General features: G+C 38.2%; 1 protein-coding gene across 3 annotated transcripts in view; it reads left to right on the top strand.

The window, feature by feature from the left end:
- PRTFDC1 (phosphoribosyl transferase domain containing 1) overlaps positions 1-21,000 on the top strand; it is a 50,666-nt gene that overhangs the window by 25,052 nt on the left and 4,614 nt on the right. For 2 of the 3 annotated variants that reach the window (XM_030008538.1, XM_030008539.2), the window contains exons 4-5: positions 3,867-3,932; positions 19,588-19,605. In XM_030008538.1, the coding sequence (XP_029864398.1) occupies positions 3,867-3,932; positions 19,588-19,605 (84 nt within the window). The remainder of the gene's footprint in view (positions 1-3,866; positions 3,933-19,587; positions 19,606-21,000) is intronic. The other variant, XM_030008540.1, reaches the window with a different exon arrangement.

The following is a 21,000-nucleotide window of genomic DNA, read 5'->3' as shown; positions in this document are numbered from 1 at the left end:
TGTGTGATAATGACCTGGTGTCCATATTTCATAATTTAGTTATGCATTTAAACTGTTATGTTAGAGCTACTTTTTTGCCATGATTAAAGAATCTTTGTTTCACTGAGCCCAGTATTAATGTACTCCAGATTCTGTTTCTTTAGAAGAGTAACAGATGTTCACAGTTTGGTGCAATTTTCAGATGAGCAATGCTGTTTTTAATGAATTTTCCTGAGACCACCCAACTCATTTCACTTGTAACTTGAACTATGTCCAAGTGTTGATCTCAGGAGATGTAAAAGAGATGTAATAATTCTGTGCCCCACCCAGTTCAAAAGACATGACTTAGTATAGACGGAATTTAAATATCTATACTTCCAATCAACATAGAAAGTCAAAGTTTTATCTTGCATGCTGTGAAAAATGGAGGTGGAAATAGCAATGTTCTTGCTTTCATTCACCGAGTATTCATAGGATCTGAAGATGTATATTGACAAGGTCTGAATGAAATAAAATTATAAAACAAAGATGAACAGGTGAAAAAGCACAACACAGCAAGTAAAACCAAAGAAATTAAGATTTATCCTGGAAAATGCAGATTCATTAAACATGGAAAAAAATCAGAAACACAGTATTAAATATAGCTAGGGATGCAACAGAATGCATCATGTCTTGTTAGAAACAGCAGCAATAAATTTTGTGCTGCGTTAACCAAAACATAGTGTGACTTAGATATGTCTCTATCTGGGACATTATATTTAGTGTCAAGCATTTAACAGCAAAACTTGTGTTGATAGGGTTTAAGGATGTTAGAAAGCAAGTATGAAGAACTTTGGATGATGGGAAGTGAACCTTTAATTCATGTCTCTGCATTTATAAGAAGTCCTAGAGACTCAATCATATCAGTTTTGTCAAGGTATGGAACAACTCCCAAAGGAAAAAAGAAGCTCTTGAATGACTTGAGACCATGAAAATTAAACTGAATCGACAGTATTTGTACTGAATGAAACAGATGTTTTTTCTTTCCTGACACTTATTGTACTTTATACTTAACATTTAGTGCAGTGTTATTTTGAGACTATAAACTGAGAACTCAGAAAAAAGCATTGAGAGGTTCCTATGGCAACCATAGTGTGCACATTATCTATATGAACATTATGATTATGGTAATGGGATGTCATAGTATTGAGTCTTGCTGTTTGGCAGGTATGTATTTTACAATATGAGTTAATTGATGAATGTAAAGACAGTTATAAATGGCATTAAAGTCAATGATCTGAAATTTTTTTTGCAAGAGAATTGCCCTACTGCATGATAAAAGTAATTTCTTTAAAATTCTAGAAAGCACCCTGTCTGGTGGGTTCTGAGCTGCATTTTTCTATGTGGTTTTCAGGGACAGTGAATACTCAGCCCTGTCCTCTGACAGCAATCATTCTCCAGTCAGAAGATGAGGATTTTCATAATTGTGTGCAGTTGTGTCACAACAGCTAATGTGTGAATACGCAGATTGATGGGATGCTGTGATCCCCTGGCTCTCAATGGCTTTTGTGTTTGCTTAACTGCTTGCCAGCAATGAAGATGCTATTTCAGCATCTTCCTTTCAGATGTAGCCAGAAATACCAAATGCAAAGGAAACAGTGCTGCTGTGAAGCCTGCTGAAAGAGATTTTTTTTTTTAGTTAAAAATAAATTCATTAGTCATTGCACCTCACTGTTATCTTTTTTCCCCTCTCTCTTTCGACTAGCAACTAATGGCAAACTGCCTTTTCAGTAATTCTTGTCTGTGGGTTGTTAATGAAATTCCAGACTTTCTCATTTGGAAATGAAAAAATATTTTGTTAGTGCCTTGGTTACACATGCCAATATTAGAAACTATCTGCTTTTTATAGTCTTATAATAGTCTTGACCTGAATATGTCCCTGACTTTTGAAGAGTGATCTGTCTTGCCCTACAACAAAAGGCTTATGCTTTTAAGCCTGGACTTAAAATCTTCTCTACCTCCACTTTTTATTTAGTTTTAAAATAATCTTCTGAGGAAATCGGTTGCTTCATTTTTTTTTCTTTCTGTTTTTCTTTGCAAAAATAAGATAAATGTTGAAATTTATATTAGAAAACATATGGGATGTAACCTTCGTTCCTGCTTTAGCTCTGTTTCCCAGGAAACGAATCAGAGCAGCATGAAAAGGATCTAAAGCTCCTAGATCTGGTGCAGAAAAAGTGAAGGCAGGTCTAAAAACTGTCTTTTAAGGCAATGACTGCTAAGGACATCTTACAAAACTATGGTGTGAGAGTTTTGGGGGGAGTGGAGTCTGAGTAAAATGGGAGCCTTTTCGTGGGTTGGCAGTATGCAAACCTGGAGGAATTGTCATCTGGGCAATTCTGCAACCTTACTCACAGTTACTCAGGAAGGCTGTATTAATTTAGACAATCCATTCCCATGGGGACCACGAATAGTTCCTGGGGTTGTCAGATTGCTTGTGATCAAGTGGCTGCGAAGGTGCCTTGGAAGTCCCTGGACTTCTGCCACCTGGGCTGTGAGCGTGGGCAGATGCAGTTCCCATCTGCACAGGCGTGCAGCTGTAACCGTGCTGCATGGCAGGTATGTGCGTGCTACCTCTGCTAGTGCTGCTTTTTGAGGGGAAGAAGAGCTGTAAACCCCTTAGCCCAGTATATCCTCACCTACCTTGTAAGTCCTGCTGTCCCATTATTTATTCGTGGAGAAACATTTGACTTCAGAGCACTGGATTTATGAAATAAGAGCAAAGTATTCAAGTATTGCATTTTTGTCAGTTGTTTGTAATGATAAATCTTTGTGATGTTACTAGTAAACTATAGTGTCACATTGTGGTACTGCAGCTATTATTAAAATTGTACTAACGCTGTCTTCCTATGGGTAGGAAGATTAGCTTAGCACATGCACCAATTTGGCAAAAACCCCATGTTAACTGTACTTAGTTTTGCTCTTGCTTTCTCTGTAAAGTTGATATGGCCTGGCCATGACTATATGTTTTTTTAATTTGCTACCTTCTTTAAGGCCTCTTTTGTCTTCCCTTAAAAGTATGGCTTCTGTATGTTTCCCTCATGTGATCTTAACTTTGCATGCTGCTGATAATGACTTTGAACTAGAACTGGTTGAGAATTTTCCTTCAGAATGAATTTCAACTATAAATGTCTGTAAACAAACAAATTTATCAAAAAAAGAAGCTTTGCTGATTTTTTTTGAAAAAATACCTTTTCTAATAGGAAAATCAAAGCATACTATTCTGTTGTGTTTAGTTTGGCCTGATTGGCAGTATTTTATTTTATAAAATTGACCTCAAGGATTTTATCTTTGAGTTAGTTGAAAAAGCAAAAACAAAACTCTTGAAACTCTATGGCAAACTGAAACTATTCTTGATAAGTGATAATTAATAACAAGTGATAATTTTTGCAAAACTTTTTTCCCCTGAAAAAAATACTGAGTGAATTTCTTCAAAAATAGCTGAGTTCTGTGTGTGAGTGACAGATGTAAGCACATTTTGCCTGTGTTTCTAAAGACTGTTCCAAAAAAAGAATGTGCTTACAGGTGTTTGGTCAAGTGTTGAGATGCTCCTGTCTTCCTGTTGTGAAAGGGACAAATACGTTACTCAACACTTGTCAGATTAAGAAATAGCAAGCAAGGGAACATTACTTATTTCATAAAGAAAGATGATGTTAGCTTAAATACAATCAGGAGATGATAGAAGCCACAGGAACAAGTGAGAGTGTGGTTTTGTCATACACCAATACTAACAAGCATTAGAAAATATTGGTAACCAAGACTGTGAAAGATCCAAAAAAAGTTAACATGTTTATACTTTTATTTTATACAGCTATATCCAATTTCAAAATTTGTCCCTCTTCTTTCAGAATGATCAGTCTATGCAAGATATGCAGATAATGGGAGGAGATGATCTTTCAAAGCTGACTGGGAAGGTTTGTTAATTTTAAATTTAAGAAAGAAAATACATCCACTAAAAACACTTGATAAAAGCTGTGTAATTTTGCACATGGACTGTCAGATACTAATACTGGAATCAAAGGAATTTATTAATTTCTATTAAATTGCTGTAATGCCATTGCTTTCAGATTGCAGATGCCCAAAAAGGTCAGAATGTAGCCCTTCCATCCTAGTGTAGGGATTTCCCAAGAGTTGAATACATACTCTCAGTGGCATTGTGGGCAAAATTTGTGCTGGAATGCTTCCCCTGAGCTTGTTTATGTCTTGGAGCCTTGTTTTTTCTGCCTTCAATGGGTACATGCAGGCAAACTGCACGTTGAGTATCCCTGTTGAATTCAGCATATGAGGAGTTTAATACAATTTTGCCTACTGCACAAAGTTCAGTTGTAGAACCTTTCACTCAGATAATCGAATGGCAGTTTTTTTATTTCAACATCAGGCTGGCTGTATGACTGAATTTGCTTTGCACTATGCTTGAACGTTGTGGTAATGAGAGTGATTTGAGTCAGTGAAAAGGCTATTTTCATCCAACCATGGTAATACAAAGCAGTACTTTGAAGAGGAAGGAAGGCTTATTTCATTAGGCAAATGGTCTATGTGGAAAATGGTCAGAAATGGATTCTTAACTTATGCATTAAGGCAACATAATACTTAACTTGTTATTTGTACTGTACGTGCAATTACTCTTTTATTAGCTGGCACTAAATAATATCAGTTTCTTCAAAGCACTCAAATGTAGCACTGGCAAACTCATTTGTTTTGTTGCACTGTAGCACACAAGAAAAAGAAGAAAAAACTTAACTTTAAATATTTCATTAATATTAAATAGGTTTTGATGCAACTAGAACTTAAATTTAAAAAGTGGTGTTAGAATATTTTAGTGATATGTATGTCCTCAATTTGCACTTCTAAATACTCCTGCTGGGTGTTTGTTTCCAAATTATCACTAAAGCGTTAATCATGTTCTTGGGAAATATTAATTAATTTCCTACTTTCTAATATTCAAACACTGGAGCTACCTGCTTTTCTGTGATGATTTTGCATATGTTTCTCTACCTCACAGGCAGAACTGGCAGTGCACCTATTCATCTTGCCTAACATTTCTCTTTCCCAGATAGTCCAAAGAGTTTCTAAGCTTCCAGGACCAGCTCCCGTTCCCCATCTTCCAATCCCAAATTTTCTTGATGAATAGTTTGAGTTATTAATATATTTTCCAGACATAACCTTTCTAGTACCATTTGAATTCACTGGGGCAAAACATTATTTTCTTTCGCAGGACTTTTGTGTATTTGTGTGTGTCCACATGTGTATGAGGGAGAAGGAAAATTTCACCCCAAGTAGTTCTGCTCTTTCCAAAAATGAAATCAATTGTTTTCTTATGCCGAAAATCCCAGTGACCTTTTCCTTATTGGCACTGCCCTCCTGTTCCCAGGTATGGAACAGGACATAAAATTTGGCTGTTGGGAGGCCAGGAGATACTTGGTGGGAAGACTGAACAGCTTTATAGTTTAAGATTGCTGGGTAAGGAGGCTGGGATCTTGGGAATGAAGGTGGTTGCTGATCAGGAAGGGAGCCCAGTGCTGGAAGCTGGGTGTGGAGAGGCTGAAGTGCAGCAGGAAGGGAGGGCTGGGACTGCCAGGGGAGCAGAGTTGCTGACAGGTCATATTCAGCAGTTGTTTGTATGTGTGGTTGTCTGTGACACAGCTGATGTATGAATAATTAAATAGCATTTCCACTATAACACCTGAGAATGGGGTTTCCTTAATACATATTTTACTGATTGAGAAGCTGGGATGCAAAGCTTGAGCTCAAATGTTCATACTTATACATCTAAAGTTGGATATATGAAGGAGTGGCCTTATGTCCACGGATGCCAACTCCTCCATCTGTTATTGACTTAAGCAATTAGTGCAAGTATTCAGCACATTTTACTAATCAGCCATTTGCGGACTGATTCAGAGCCTCCTACAGTCAATGTAAATCTTCCCTTGAAGTGTTTTTTAGTACCTTAGTTTAGCTGCTGTCTTTTAAAACTTTTGGCTTTAGTAACCATTCTGTGTCACTGAGTGAATTAGTGGAAGACTTACTGATAGAATTCAACTTCCCTGCTTTTAAGTAAGCTGGGTGCTTCTGCCTGCTTGGAGTACTTATGAAGAAAAGATTGTAATTATATTGAAAAACTAATATGCCAGGTTAAGTCCCATTAACTTAATGACCATGGAAGGTGTTTTCAAAAGTGCTAGCATGGGCTCAGAATGTAAAGTTCCATTAAGTTTCTGTAAAGTTCAAAAGCATCAATAACATAAGCAGTTTTGAAACCTGCAGAGAAAAGATTCTGAGATTTTGATCTTAAAGTTCTCTTCATTAAGTAATAATACCTGGAACCTCAGCTAGCCTATAATCTTAGTGAACAACTCAATCATTTCCATGTGTTACTTATTATTGGAAAAAAAAATTACTAAGTATATTATTGAACATGCTGTTCTATGACAATGTTTTTTTCTGAGGAAGCTTAAAGAAAGCAAAAAATTTTAAAAGCTAATTAAAAAGAGGCTGTTAAGGATAATAGCCCTTCAGAAGGAATAATATCTCCTCTGTACTTCTCTACAATATGCTTTTGTTCATAAAAATATTATAAGCCTGGGAAGAATGTATAATGACCCAAACCATGAAAAAGAGAAATATTCTTAGAGAGAGGAGAGTTGGCATACAGACTTAAACTGTTACCTGAAGAAAATCATCCACAATTTGAAATTCTTTTGTGAAGAAAGTCACAGAGGCAAGAATGAAGAGTTCCATGGCATGAATCATTAATAAAGGTACTTGAAGAATGAGTCCTGATATAAAGACTCTAATGCTTTGTAACTATTCATTTCTATGCAGAAAAAGAATAATTTCAAACTCTCTCCCTTAATGATGTAAGTGGTGAACATAAAATTTCTCAGTAGCTGATTTCATAGTTAAGTAGCTGCTTAGTTTTCAATTACTTTAAAGCTGAAATGCTCATTTGGGTAAAAAATATCATTAACGTTTGTAAAGAGGAATAAATTTTGAAAATGGGGAGATAATTAATAACTGTCCAGAAAACTAGAGGCACTGTTTCAAAGCAAGATGGCTATGAAAATTTATGTAGATGAGGAGAAAGAACAAATAATATAGCCTTGTTTAGTATTAATAGTGTAATCATACCGTATAATATTGTAAAAATTTGTAACATATTTTAAAGTATTTGTGGCATTTATACAAAGTAAATTTTAAAACATCTAGAAACTTCAGTAGATTTATCTGTACCAGAGTTGTGAGTTATCACTGCCATTTACCTCTTATACTTGTACGTGTTTAAATTTTGTCCCAAGAGCTTTGGAGCTGGTTACGTAGTCCAAAGTCTCTACTCATAGCAATCTTTCTGTATATCATTCCATATGTAATATGTCCTGTAACCTTTCAGAAAAGCTCCTATACCACTTTGATGTGTCTCCTTGCAAATGAGACAAGTTAGACAAAATCATAAACTTAGAGTTTGTATAATTTTCCAATTAAATACTTATTACAGTTGTATGATGTATTTGATGTCAAAATTAGACCTATATATTTTTATCATTATCACTATTTCTACATAACATAGAATGTGAACAAAATTAATCCTTCTTATTTGTTAGGTTAATAAGAACTTCTAATTAAAACAAAGTAGTTATGTAGTTAGTATGATACAATTATGGAGTAAGTGAATTTCTTATATTCCATCTGTCTGTAATATGGATCAATGCTTATGTTCTTTATGAAAGACTGTTTCCCTTGTTCATGTTAAGTACATCTTGTTGACAGCCAGTGGTTTTTGCATTTTTGGAGAAGGGTAGAAGGTAATAAATAGCAATCAAGAATAAAAGAAAGTGAATGTCTTATATTCTCTCTGCACTTCATTGTGTTAGTTTGAGCGCTCCATCACTACTCTGATGCTCTCATAAAATGACTGAGCAGCTCATATCAAAAAGAGGTTTCACTCAGAGGAAGATATCCACCATGCAGCACTCCACTTCCTTCTGGCAGGATTTGTGCTATTAAATGTCCAAACTTCCTTTATATGTCTCACCTAAATCAATTTATCCACTGTCTACCATTTTCTTGCCCCACTTGTCTTATGGGAATGTCTCTCATTTTTTCTCTTATTTTACTGAGCCATTTTCTCTGCATGTCATAGGTTCTAACAACAGTTCTGAGGGCTGTTGCTCTAGCATTCTCCTAAATATGTCAGCATTTCAGTATTTAATAAACCATACATGTGGCAGCTGTGTAACACAAAGTTTTATTCTCTAGATTTAAAATACATATTATCCTCTCCTTCACCATTCCAAGTTTGTTTCTCAGAATTCTGTTGGGTCTGTACTTACTATTTTTTTCTCCTTCAGTATTCACTGCCTTGACTAATGTGCTTTCTCTCCCTATATGCATTCCTTTCTGGAATAATGCCCATAAATTTGCAGAAAAAAAATAATGGCATTCTCTTTAGAACATTATGTACATGAAAGACTATTTATATGACAGTAAAGGTATACAAAATCCACTATACACTTCTGCAATAGTCCTGTCCCCCACTCACCTCTACATCTTACTGTGTTCCTATCAGATGTGCAGCCTTGCCTTTTTCATCTTTTCAAAGGTTGATTTTGTGTGTCTTGAAGCATTCCCCACATCTTCAATACCTCTACTTAACTGCCATCTTTAGTCACTTTTGTTGTTCAGCATTTTTTCTTAATTAGATTGATTTTATACTGTTTACTCTTCTGACAGTTGCCATCCGTAACTGCTTTTTCCACAGCAAAAGACATTATTTTTTTCTTCCCCAAAGTCAGTCACCTTTCTTTGCACTTCCTTCTTAGGTAATCTGTTCTACTGTTCATCATTATTTTCTTTTTTGTTGTTGTTCTGGAGGAAGGAAAGTACAAAGAAAACCTCCCAGCCTTCCTATCCCATTTTTCACATGGGCTCTGCTCACCTGCTGTCTACCTCAAATAATTCTGTTGATTTTGCCTGTGTCCAGAAAATCCTCTTCCAATTCCAGATGATCAGAAAATTATATTTTTTTCCTTCAAGTAAGAAAATGGAGAGAGTGATCCATTCCTGCATTACCTTTAGTTTGATTATGGTAATTTGCTCTACTTCTTATGCACAACAGAAGCATGCTGTAAAGATGGGTGCAAGCAGAACATGTGCGTGTACAGCATTCAACACAATGCTCTCCAAGAACAAAACATCAGTGAGAGCATATCATCATGCCCTCCATTATGTCCCTCACTCTGTTAACTCTTGGAGATGCTGAACTAGTTTTACAGACTTTAAGTAGCTGGAGTCTGTATACATAGACTATTAACGCACTAACCAAGTTGCTCCCATCAGCAGCTGACACTGACCGAACTGAGTGACTAAAATATAACATTTTTGAGATATTATCTGTCCTTTCAGGAATGCCATAAGATGTGGATGAGCCCAGCAGAAAAGATTAAAATCAGACATTCATGACCTTTTCTAGAATCCTGTAGAAAGCTCCTACTTAGATGTCTAATTTCTCAAAAGTCTTTCATATTATTTTCTAACATCTTGATGAAACATTAGTGTATGTGGATTTCATTCCTGTGCATACCGTAAAATAATTTCACTTCTAACAGCAGTCCTTGTAGCTTTGTTTGGACCTCTTCAACTGAAACTCTATGCATTGTTGTTTAACCTTTGTTTGCTGATGATTCATCAGCCCTATGGCACTGCTTCTTCAAGCCCAACTTAAGTTGTCATAAAATGTTCTGTTTAACCAGTGGTACTTGAAGTTCCCCAAATGCAATGCTAAGAAAGCAAGTGCTGCAGGTGTGATTAGTAAGCTGAAAATCCATTAACAATTCAGTTTGAAGAGTCACATTATCAATTTATGTATTTCTGAAGGTACAGAGTATCTTCATGGTAAGAAGGTGTCTTTAGAAATAATCTAACTGAAAATGCAGACTTCTGAATGGAAATTGAACTAAAGGGAATGAAAATACACTATTTTGTAGCCTTCCACCTCCCCCTCAAAAAAAGAAATAGAGATAGGTAAAAAGGGACTGTATCTTTTTTTTAGTCTTTTATTTTTTACAAATATGCCTTCATCTGGATGTGGAACTGGATGTATAAGAGAACTCACGTTTTCCAGCAATTGTGTATTCATGCATACTTTACAAGCCGGTATAGCTAATAATATGTTAGATGTGTCCCCAAATAGTTTAAGAATAGTTCTGTCCAAGGGGAGAGGAAGGAACTCAGGACACCAGTGGGGACTTGAAGATAAAAGTATTTCCATCATTCCCAATTTCCATGTATTTTCTCCACTTTAAGACCACCATTATGACCATACTAAATAGGATGAAGGGTCAATCTAGGCTTGTATCATGTCTTCAGCAGCAGATAACTGGAATTTTATTAGGGAAAGGTTATATGAAAAACAGCAAGAACAGAGACTTCCACAATCCAAGTTACATCTGGACTATCATTCTGAATACATCCAGTGCTAGAACTGTTATCCATGTCTGTGTCATCTCTTTCTAAATCCAGTTATGCCTCTAGTCCCACAAGATCCTATAGCAAGGATGTAACATGTGAAAAAGTTCTTTCTTTTAAGCTTGCTACCTCCTTACCTTCAATGAGCTTTAAAAGACTTAGGTAAATCTGCCTTTTTTAATTGCTTCCTTAAAAATTTCTGCAACTCTTGCCACATTAAGGTTTTTGGGGTTTGTTGGGTTGGGTTTTTTTTAGTATAGTTATTTGGCCTGATCAGAAACAGAGCTTTGTTTAGAGATTCCTATATTTTAAGGTCCAAAAGCACCATTACATTCTTGTCTGAACTTCTGGGTAATTAGATTGAAGGGTTCCAAATGATAATTTCTTCACTGTGCCTGCCGTTTCTCTTTTGAGCTACCAACTATTTTGATTTAAAGACTTAATGGAGAAGCCTCCGTACTTCAGTCATGTTTTACCAACAGTCAACTGTCATCACTGCTAAAATGGTGAACCTAATTTTCTCTTCTGAATTTGGATAGCTTTTTGCCTTTTGCTGTTGCGTTTTTTAATACCTTTGCCTACTAGATTGAGCAGCTTGTCATTATCAAATTTATATTGCCATATGGTTGCATATTTGCCTACCATCGAGTCATTACTTGAGCTTCTTTTAGATAAACTAATACCTTGGGAGCCTGCTGTAAAGTACTGGCATACTGTAGGCTATAAATGAGACAAGGTTTGAAGGTAGGATTAGTAACAGGAAATGAATACTAGGCAATTGATACAATAGGAAGAAACAAAATTTCAAGCATGCAGATCCTTCTGTTGGTCTGAAAAGAATCATCAAACTTCAAGCTAAGTACACATTGAAAGAAACTCTTAATTTTAACCTAATGTGGTAATCAGACAATTTGGGAGAAAAAAGTGATTGCCCTACATGATCACCTGCCCTATGACCAAAGGGGAGATAAAAATGTTAAGAATTCCTCTGAGCTAAAATAAGAGAGCAAATTATCAGCTGTGGAACACTGATAAATGAGTTGGAGGTCAGCTGCAGTAGAAGATTATAATGTGCTGTAAAGCCAGTATTTTATTGAGTCCATGATTTCTAGTGCACACAGCAGTTCTGAATTTTTGTTCCCAGGCTCAGCTGTTGAAGGTATTTTGTGGTCTCTTTGAGGTTTTGGGCTGAAAGGTCAAAGTTCTTTTGTGAAAAATGTTCTCCCACTGGGAACTGGGCTGTTAATTAAATAAAAGCTATTACTTCATGCTACAAACCTTACTTCACTGTAAGGTGTTTTTTTCTAGGTCTCAAATCATTCTTCTTTTCTCAGTCTTAAGTTCTTTCTGTTTTGTTTTCTTTTTTAACAGCTTTTTGAAAAAAAATGTGTGCAAGTTATTCTACTGATTTTATGAGTAAACATTTAAGGAGAAAATACCCTCTTTGTATATCTGATTTTCTTGCTATAAAAGCAAGGGCTGTATTTGTCCTCTTAGCTGTAGTATTGCATTAAGTATGGTTGTTTATTTGATTACTTAAGTAGAGTTTCTGCTTTCCAGGAAATACTCCCCCTTTCTAAATCTGCAACTTAGCATTGTACCTTGTTAAAATTTTACATTTTATGTGAATTCAAAGACACTTTCCCTCAAACTTTTATTCAGTGCTAATTTCAAAACATAGTGATTTTTCCTTTGAAATCAGTCTTCTAAATGGAACATGAAATCAAAATCTAGAAAAAAATTATTATTCTTTTCCAGTAAGGTGAAAAATAGTTTCCATAGCACTTACTACTGTCAGGCAGGAGGCATACATGATGTCATTACTCTGCTTGGTCTTGTTGGCTGACATTGTTTGATTTATTACTGACCTGTGGGAAGGTAAACAATAGAAACGTATTGACTCAGTGCCGGAGTATTTTTCAGCTTGTAACAAGTCAGGATTTTTCTTATGTGTATAATAACAACAACTTACTTTCTTGCTGTATATAAGCTCATGAGGCTTTGAAAAGCAGTAAACTACAGATTTTCAATTTTTGCAGGTTTCCAGTCCATTATTAAAAATTTTAAAATTCACAGATACATTGAAAGTCAAAATGTGTCTCTTTAACATGAGAGACAAATTCACATGGAATGCAGGGATTAGAAAGCATTTCTTCTTCATTTTACATAGTACCAATATTCTCAAAAACCTCCTGCTTTTTGCAGATGTCCCAAGACATGCTGCTATGAACCATTTCTACTACTGTCTAAAAGAGGATATGAAAACACAAATTTTATTTTTGAGTAGATCCAGTTCACACCACAAATAATATTTCTGCTCAGTGCAAATGTCCATGTGCAGAGTCACAAGTTGCGTGCACCCTGATCACTCAAAACTGGAGAATTTTAAACTGCACAGCACCCCTTTGCATTTAAAAACACAGAGTACAATTTTAGGGCCAGTGCTCTTTAACATTTTTGTAAATGATCTGGACACAGGAATTGAATGTACATAAGTAAGTTTGCCAATGACACTAAACCAGGAGGAGCTGTGGACTCCCTTGAGGGTAGAGAGGCCTTACAGAGAGATCTGGATAGGCTAGAGAGATGGGCAATCACCAACTGTATGAAATTTAACAGGAGCAAGTGCTGGATTCTCCACCTGGGATGGGGTAGTCCTGGTTATACGTACAAATTGGGGGATGAGAGGCTGGAGAAAAGCCCCACGGAAAGACATTTGGGGGTTTGGGTTGATGGCAAGTTGAATATGAGTCAACAGTGTGCCCTGGCAGCCAAAAGGGCCAACCGACTCCTGGGGTGCATCAAGCACAGCATAGCTAGCCGGTCAAGAGAGCTGATTGTCCCACTCTACCCTGCACTGGCATGTACTGAGTGCAGTTTTGGGCACCTCAATGCAAGAAGGACATCAAACTGTTAGAGTGTGTCCAGAGGAGGGCGACCAAGATGGTGAAAGGTCTCGAGGGCAAGACTTACGAGGAGCGGTTGAGGTCACTTGGTTTGTTCAGTATGGAGAAGAGAAGGCTGAGGGGTGACCTCATCACAGTCTACAACTTCCTCAAGTGGGACAGCGGTGGGGGAGGCACTGATCTCCTCTCTCTGGTGACCAGTGATAGGACACAAGGAAATGGAATGAAGCTGCATCAGGGAAAGTTCAGATTGGACATTAGGAAAAGGTTCTTCACTGAGAGGGTGGTTGGTCACTGGAACAGGCTCCCCAGGGAAGTGGTCATGGCACCAAGCCTGTCAGAGTTCAAGGAGCATCGGGATGATGCTCTTAGTCGTATGGTTTAGTTTTAGGTCGTCCTGCGAGGAGCAGGGAATTGGACTTAATGATCCTTATAGGCCCCTTCCAACTTGAGACATTCTATGATTCTATATTGCACCAGCCTACTTCCTGCTAGCTACCTGGTAGAAACAGCTGTAAGCACAGGATGAATCAGAGTCATCCATATCTATCAGCTCCCAACCATCCCTCTGATCCATCAGCAATGAAAGCTCCTGATTCTCTTGCAACGACTCAGTAGAAGAGAGTTTCAAACTCTGAGAGTTGAGCCACCGCCCCTTCTTTGTTTGAACTATATAAGAAATCTTTCCAGGACATATTTTAAAAAACCGACTGTTTTCTATGTCTTACTGTAAGATATATTAGCACCTTTATCAGATTTCTGGATGCACTTCACAGATTGTATTGGTAAAGATGGGTCTACTCAGAAGTTAAGCTATCCTCAGTCTAGTCAACATGTCAGTAAATATTCCTATTTCCTGTTCTCCAAGCTCCAAAAATAGACAGAAATATTAAATGCATGCCAGAAGACCGGATTACTTTTCTTTTCATGTGGTTTCCTCCTCTGCAATTACCTCAGATATATCTGAAAGGACAAAACAGTCTTGATCTATGTGGTACAGGAGCTTCAAACACACATACTTGAAAAAAGATCTGTTTTTCAGCATCCTTTAGCTTCCTATCATTTTCTAGCTATCAGTTACTGCCGTAGCACCACAAACTGATGAGTTTCACCAGTCTCCTGCCCACCAGCTCACAGGTGGATTTTGTGGTGAAGCTGAATATGGTCCTTCACATAACTGTGACCTTTCGCAAGACATGCTGGATGCGGCCAGCTGTGCATTTAGGATGATGGTGACATTACTGATAATGTACTAATTTGTTGTATCCATTGCTTTCTTCTTTTATCTCCTATCCATCTGCTCAAGGATAAGCTAATCTATTTCAACCAGTTTTAGTTACACATCACCACTATCTAGTCTTGGATACTGTATATCAAAAGATTTCTTGGCAGTTTGTTCCTCTACTACTCTGCTATGCCGTCCCTTTTCTGGAACCCTTCTATCAGTAACCTGCTTCAACAAGAGAAAGGTGGGGGATAGGCAGCAATACAGTCAGTTTCTCAGCACATCATGTCATTTTGTAGGAGATGGTTTCTGGTACCAGAGGATGGCAAATCATTTTGAATGCCTTCAGTTAAATAAAGTATGGTGACTTTAGTCACAGTAACCCTGCCTAATCAAAACAGGGATTAATGTATCACTCTCAAAGATCAGGATCTCTGCTTATTTATATATACAAAATGTGTTTATATTTAAATATTTTGTAGTGGCTTTTCCACTACAAAGTCCTTACATACAGGATTTCTCCATAGCACAGAAAATCCTCATCAATGTTCTGGAAGTAATGAGAATATGCATAATACAAAACAAAATCTGTGTTTCCTGACCTAGACAACTGTCACATTAAAGGGACTTTCAAAGGACCAAATATTCCAATGCATATCATTTGCAACTGTTGGACGCCTTGACTCTGAGGAGAAGAGGCAAGAATAACGGAATGCTGGTCAGACAGTTTCGGAGTCCACCAATATCCTTCCTTCTCAAGTTAGTCAATAAATATGAGATCTTACGCTTCAGCTGAAGTCATGTGCAGGTGACTATCACTCTTGTGGCCAGACAAACCCTTCAGGCATGTCTGGATCCATCTAAATCTTCTTTCCTTCATATGAGTCATTTGTGATAAGGAAATGTAGACAAGATTAAATTTCTATTAGACAGTTGTATAACTGGTTGGAAAGCTGTTCTCAAGAAACAGTTAATTATGCTTCACTGTCAGGCTTGATGCATTCAAGCATGTTCTCCAGGGACTATACAATATTTAATTCATGATTTAAAAGATGGAATTAGCATTTAATGCTAGTGATACTACCTGGAAAAATACTACAAGATAGTATTATGATCTTAAGAAATTATTTTAAGAATTTGGTTCAAATAATGACATGTAATGACAATAAAGATGAATACTAACTTCTGTGTTTATATAGAAGTAATCTTTTGCATAAACGCAAGTGAGGAAGGACTGACTAAGCAAAATTTCTGAACTGGAGACAATAGGTGGATCACAAGTTGCACATGAGACAACAGCATGCCTTTATAAAAGATGTAACTGTTGTACTGGAATATATAGAAAGGAGGATTATTTGTAAAGCATACAAAGTGGTTCTTTTATTCTTCTCGACACTGGAAAAGGCTTCCCTCTGGTTTGGGGCACCACAACTGGAGAAGGATTCTGACCAACCGGACAGGTTCTAGAGGAGAACAAAAGAATGATCAGAAACCTAGAAAATATAACTTGTGAGAAAATTTTTAATAAATAGGGGTTGTTTAATCTGAAGAAGAGGAAACTGAGGAAACACATCCATCTTCAAATATAGAAGAACTTAAAAAGAGAAGAAAATAAAGCTTTTTCTATGTCCACTGCAAAACAAGTTCAGGTCAAATAGCAGCAGAAGTTTTCTAACTTAGTTTTTTGCTCTTAGATAATGAGGCACTGAGACACATTGCCTGGGGAAGTTCTGAAGTCCTCACCATGTTCAAGAACAGGTAAATCAGGTATCTGTGAGGGATAGTTTTAAGTTGTTTCTTCGGGCCAACGGAATAGTCTTGATGACTTTTCATGGTCTCCTCAGCCCCATTTTCTATTAACGTCTATAATGTCTAGGATTTTTTTCTCACAAGTTAGTAAAGTCTGCTCCTCCCTATTGGTTTAATCCCAATGACATGGCCAGGGAGGCTGCTGTCCCCTCATTCTGTCTAATTTTATGATTTCCACTTGTGAGTAAGCAAGAGAATTCCTATTGCTGCTCATGATAGGATAGCTGAAGCAGCTGTCGTAGCAAAGAAATGTATTTGTCTATCAATGAAATGTCCCAGGACTATGCTTTTCTCTCAATCAGTCATGGCCCTGCGTGCAGTAATAGGCCTTAATGGCCATGACCTGTGTCACTTGGGGCCCCTACCCACACCTGTGGGCACAGGAGCCTCAGTTCAGCTCAACCCTGGGCTTTTAGTCCATGCCTGAGCCCTGCTCAGGTATCCATTGGTATGGATACCAATCTTCAGCTCAGCTACAGCCATGCCTGTACATTACTACAGGTGTTGATCCAGACCCTAACTCACACACTGACTTCCCAGTTTAACCTTGGACCTGTCTCATCACTATGGACCTGCCTGGACATCAGTGGGCTGTGTTTGATCATGGTTACTCTCACTGGACCCAATCCCAGCCTGTGGATTGACATCCCAGCTTGACCTCAGATCTGCCTCCTCACCGTGAACTCACCTGCTGATACGCACTCTTGTTTGAATAAGACTCAAGTCTGCCTGCTTCCCTCGCTGGGGCACTGTGGGGCTGGGCCCTGGCTGGTGAGGCCCCTGCACTGCCAGCTGTGTTATTGTACTCAGCTCATGCCTACCCTTCACTCAGGGAGCATCCAGCCCTGACACAGTCTGCTAATGCAGGACTTTGCAGTCATGTCGGTTTTGGTATGTCCCATGTCATGCCATAGGTGCTGGATAGGTCTTGTCGCTACAAGATCTGTGCTTTTGCTTTGGGAGGAAAGTTCTTGTCAACAGTATGAAGAGCAGCAAGAGATGCACAAAACTGGCAGAATGGGTCAGGGTGTCAGGCTGATGTCAGGTCATAGTGGACATCCTGGACTGTTTGCTGGTACTAAAGGAGTTCATTTCCGTCTTTAGGTGGGGTGAGGTTCTTTCCTTGTCAACTCTTCTCTTTATATCATATATATATGTGTGTATATGTATATATATACACATAAATATTTACATATATCACCAGCTGTGCAAGTTCCCTGGGGGATGGTTAAACCATTACTCCTGCACATAACCTTAAGGTGTCCACTAACTGAATCAAGTTATTTGCTTATGGCATCAGACCCAGGTGTCCTGGGCTAGTCTTTGGAAATGTTTTTCCGAGTTATGACTCCATCCAGGAAGCCAGATGAGAGCCAAACCCTTTTTGGATCGAAATGGCTTCCTTCAAGAAAATGTGTCCCTGCATACCTGTCATAAGGTTCTCCTGAACATGGTTTTGGTCTCTTCATCTTATCTAGAGGACTGATATACTTTCTTTCTTGAAGGAAGGAAGAAATTTCTAGAGGCAGAGCATCTTTGGACTTTTGTTTTTAAGAGGCCTTTGACTTTTTACCTCCACAGGACTAGGTCTTTCAGATCCAGAGTTGTTTGTGTCAACAGCTGAGAGGTTGAAAGTCAGGAGTGCCAAGCAGGATAACCACCAGTGAAACCTGTTATGAAAACACCAAAAAGGAGACACCCTCCAAGATTAATACACATTCCACCAGAGCTCAGTCTAAATTAGTGGCTTTCTTGAGTGATATCTCCATTGCTGACATCTGCTGAACTACTACCGGGAGTTGCCTCCACACCTTTACCAAGTGTTTTGCCATTTCAGAAGCATCCAGGTATAATACAGTGTGTGGTAACATGTTTCTGCAGCGGTTGATGCACGAAGCATGCTATGTCTCCCTACCAAGCACTGTGATTGTTACGAGGAACTGCAGTATGAATATAAATGTGGATAATCTATATTAATAATTTCTGTTTTGAAGATTAAAAGAAGATTTACATACGAGTTAATGAAACTGTCAAAGGTGTGTGGTTTATGAGCACACTCCCTTCACACACTCCTTCTCCATGGTGTTTGAGTCTTCCTCAGAAATCCCAGCCTTGGGATTCTGTGATGGAAAAGGAAGTTAGGCAGTCCCCACATTATGTATGTAGCAAAGCCAGCAAGCCTGACAGAAGGGAAGTGGAATGTACGCTAGTCTGGTGAATACTGCATGGATATGAGACCATCTGTCTCAAGGTTTTGCAGGACATAAAGTGTGCACATGCATATAAGATGTACACAGGGATAGATATATAAGTATATAGGTATTTGTGAAATAACTTTCCTCTTGCTATTGCAAGTTTCACCTCAGAAAGTAGATCTTAATGCAAGATTGTAAGAGTCCATCCTTTTGAACATGCATATGATAATGCCCACTAATAAATAGATTTTTATATCTTCTAATAAGGACATTACTTCGTATTATTGGTTTTAAGAGAAGAACAGAAGTCTCCTTAGATACTGTGATTCCTGGAACAGTGATGAATCATTTCAGCAAAAAGATCAGCCTGTGTGATCCTGCTGTCATAAGGCTTGACATCACTGCCCTTGACTGGACCACTCCCCTTCTCTTCAAGTAATAGTACTGATTTTAGCAGCAGTATTTGAAGAGAAAGAGGGTGCTTCACAGTATGAGAATGGATGGTACAACTTGGCCCGTAATCCTTTACTGTGAGGTTTCTGGCGGGTGGGAGGAAAAGCATTTATTTCAGAGTAAGAATATTATTGCTGTAGTCTCATATTAACATTGGAAATAGTATTTTAGCGAACCAGAGAGTACACTGTAGTACATGGCTAGACACACTGGAATGAAGTGAAGCTCATCCCATTTGGATTTCTTTCATCTAATTTTATTTTCTGAAGCTACATCTGTTCTTGCACGAAGAGGATAATCTAGACAGAGCTAAATAAAGTCGTGGCTCCTGACTGCAGGGCTTGCTCTTATGGCTGGCTCTTTTTCAGAGCACAAAAATGAAGCAGGACGCTCCTTGTGTCCTACTGTGTTGTACATATGCACATGGACCTATCTATCTTCATTTCACGTGTTCAAACATTTGTTTCTTTTAGTTTGTGAATATTGTGTAATTGTATTCCTTTTTGTTTGTTTCTTTCAGAATGTTCTAATTGTGGAGGTAAGTTGGGTGCTTATGTCATATTGTACTTAGATAAAGTCACATAGTCAAGTTGTGATTGTGTGTTCTGTTTCTAAAACCCATCTGTGTTTAAACTTCTTTAGCTGGGAGGTGGTGAAGAGGGAGAGGGGTTGATTTGCTTAATGACCTCTCAATCTTTCTGCAGTTGCTAGATGGACCAAACTACATTGCTGCCACTCTAATTGGTAATCTGCCTTGCGATACCCAAGAGTCTTTGTTTCTGCATCATTTGATTTGTTCTTTCTATGGTTTCATCAACGCCTGTTATGCAAGTTGTTCTGTTCCCTGGAGGACAATGAATCAGCTGCAGTGATGCCCTGCACTTCTCAGTTGCGTGACTTTGAAATAGTAGCATAGCCCTGCACATGCTTTATGTCAAGGTGGTTCACACATGGGTTGAGAATGTCAGTCATTCTCTCAAGTCCCTGTGACTCCTGCTCTTTAGCGTTGCATCCTGCAGTGTCCCCTGAAGAGGGCCCATCACAGATATGTTGCTGATGTAAATCAACAGTGTTCAGCTGTAGGGGAAAAGAATGTGCCACCTCACTGGTGCTGCAAATTCTCTCCTAATTAGTGAAGGTGATTCTCTTTAAAAATGTTGGAAAAGCAACCAGGATGGTTAGAGAGCACACCAGGATCTGACTGGCATTTCAGGCCCAGTCTGCTTGTGTGGGACGTAAGCTGGACAGTGTAATGAAGGCAATGCATAAATGTTGGAATGTCCTTTCTTAGCAAAGGACAGAAGAAAAGTCATCAGCCACAGAGATGGCTGGTTACCTGAATAGCTGCTAGAAGCTCCGTATTTGCTAATGCTAACTGCTGTAACAGAAATGAAAAAAGTTTGCAGCAAATTTTGTTAATGCTATTAGATAGCTGGGGAGCAGAGACAAGGTGTTGCTAATGAAAAATTCACACCCACAGAGTTCAGGATCAACAGCTGCTCTCCATGTCATGGTCAGTTTTGTACCTGCGTATCTACTGATCTCATTCAGATGAGGTTGGGCACAGCAGCTCTGGAGAATACTCATTTGTACTGGACTAATAAAACAACAAGTAGGGCAGATTTAGCCATGACATGGAGAGATGTTGACATGCTGTAGTCTTCAGCATAATATGAAAAGTCTGACCCCTGCATCCTCCCTGTGCCCAGTAAAGTCATCTGCAGTCCCGTGTTACGTCCCAAGTACTAGAAACATAGCTATGTTCGAGAGGAAGTGGACGGTCCTTTAACTGATTATGTTATGAGTAGAAAGTGCTTGCTTCAAAGAGTGTGAGCTCATTTATAACCTTTTTTGGATGTGGCTTACAATACGCTGGGAAAAACACATCATTGCCGCAAAATAAGAAGGTGGAACTGCTCAGTCATTGTCCAGA

Source organism: Aquila chrysaetos, chromosome 3 (assembly GCF_900496995.4).
Source record: "Aquila chrysaetos chrysaetos chromosome 3, bAquChr1.4, whole genome shotgun sequence".
NCBI lineage: Eukaryota > Metazoa > Chordata > Aves > Accipitriformes > Accipitridae > Aquila > Aquila chrysaetos.
This window is presented reverse-complemented; position numbering and strand designations above follow the sequence as displayed.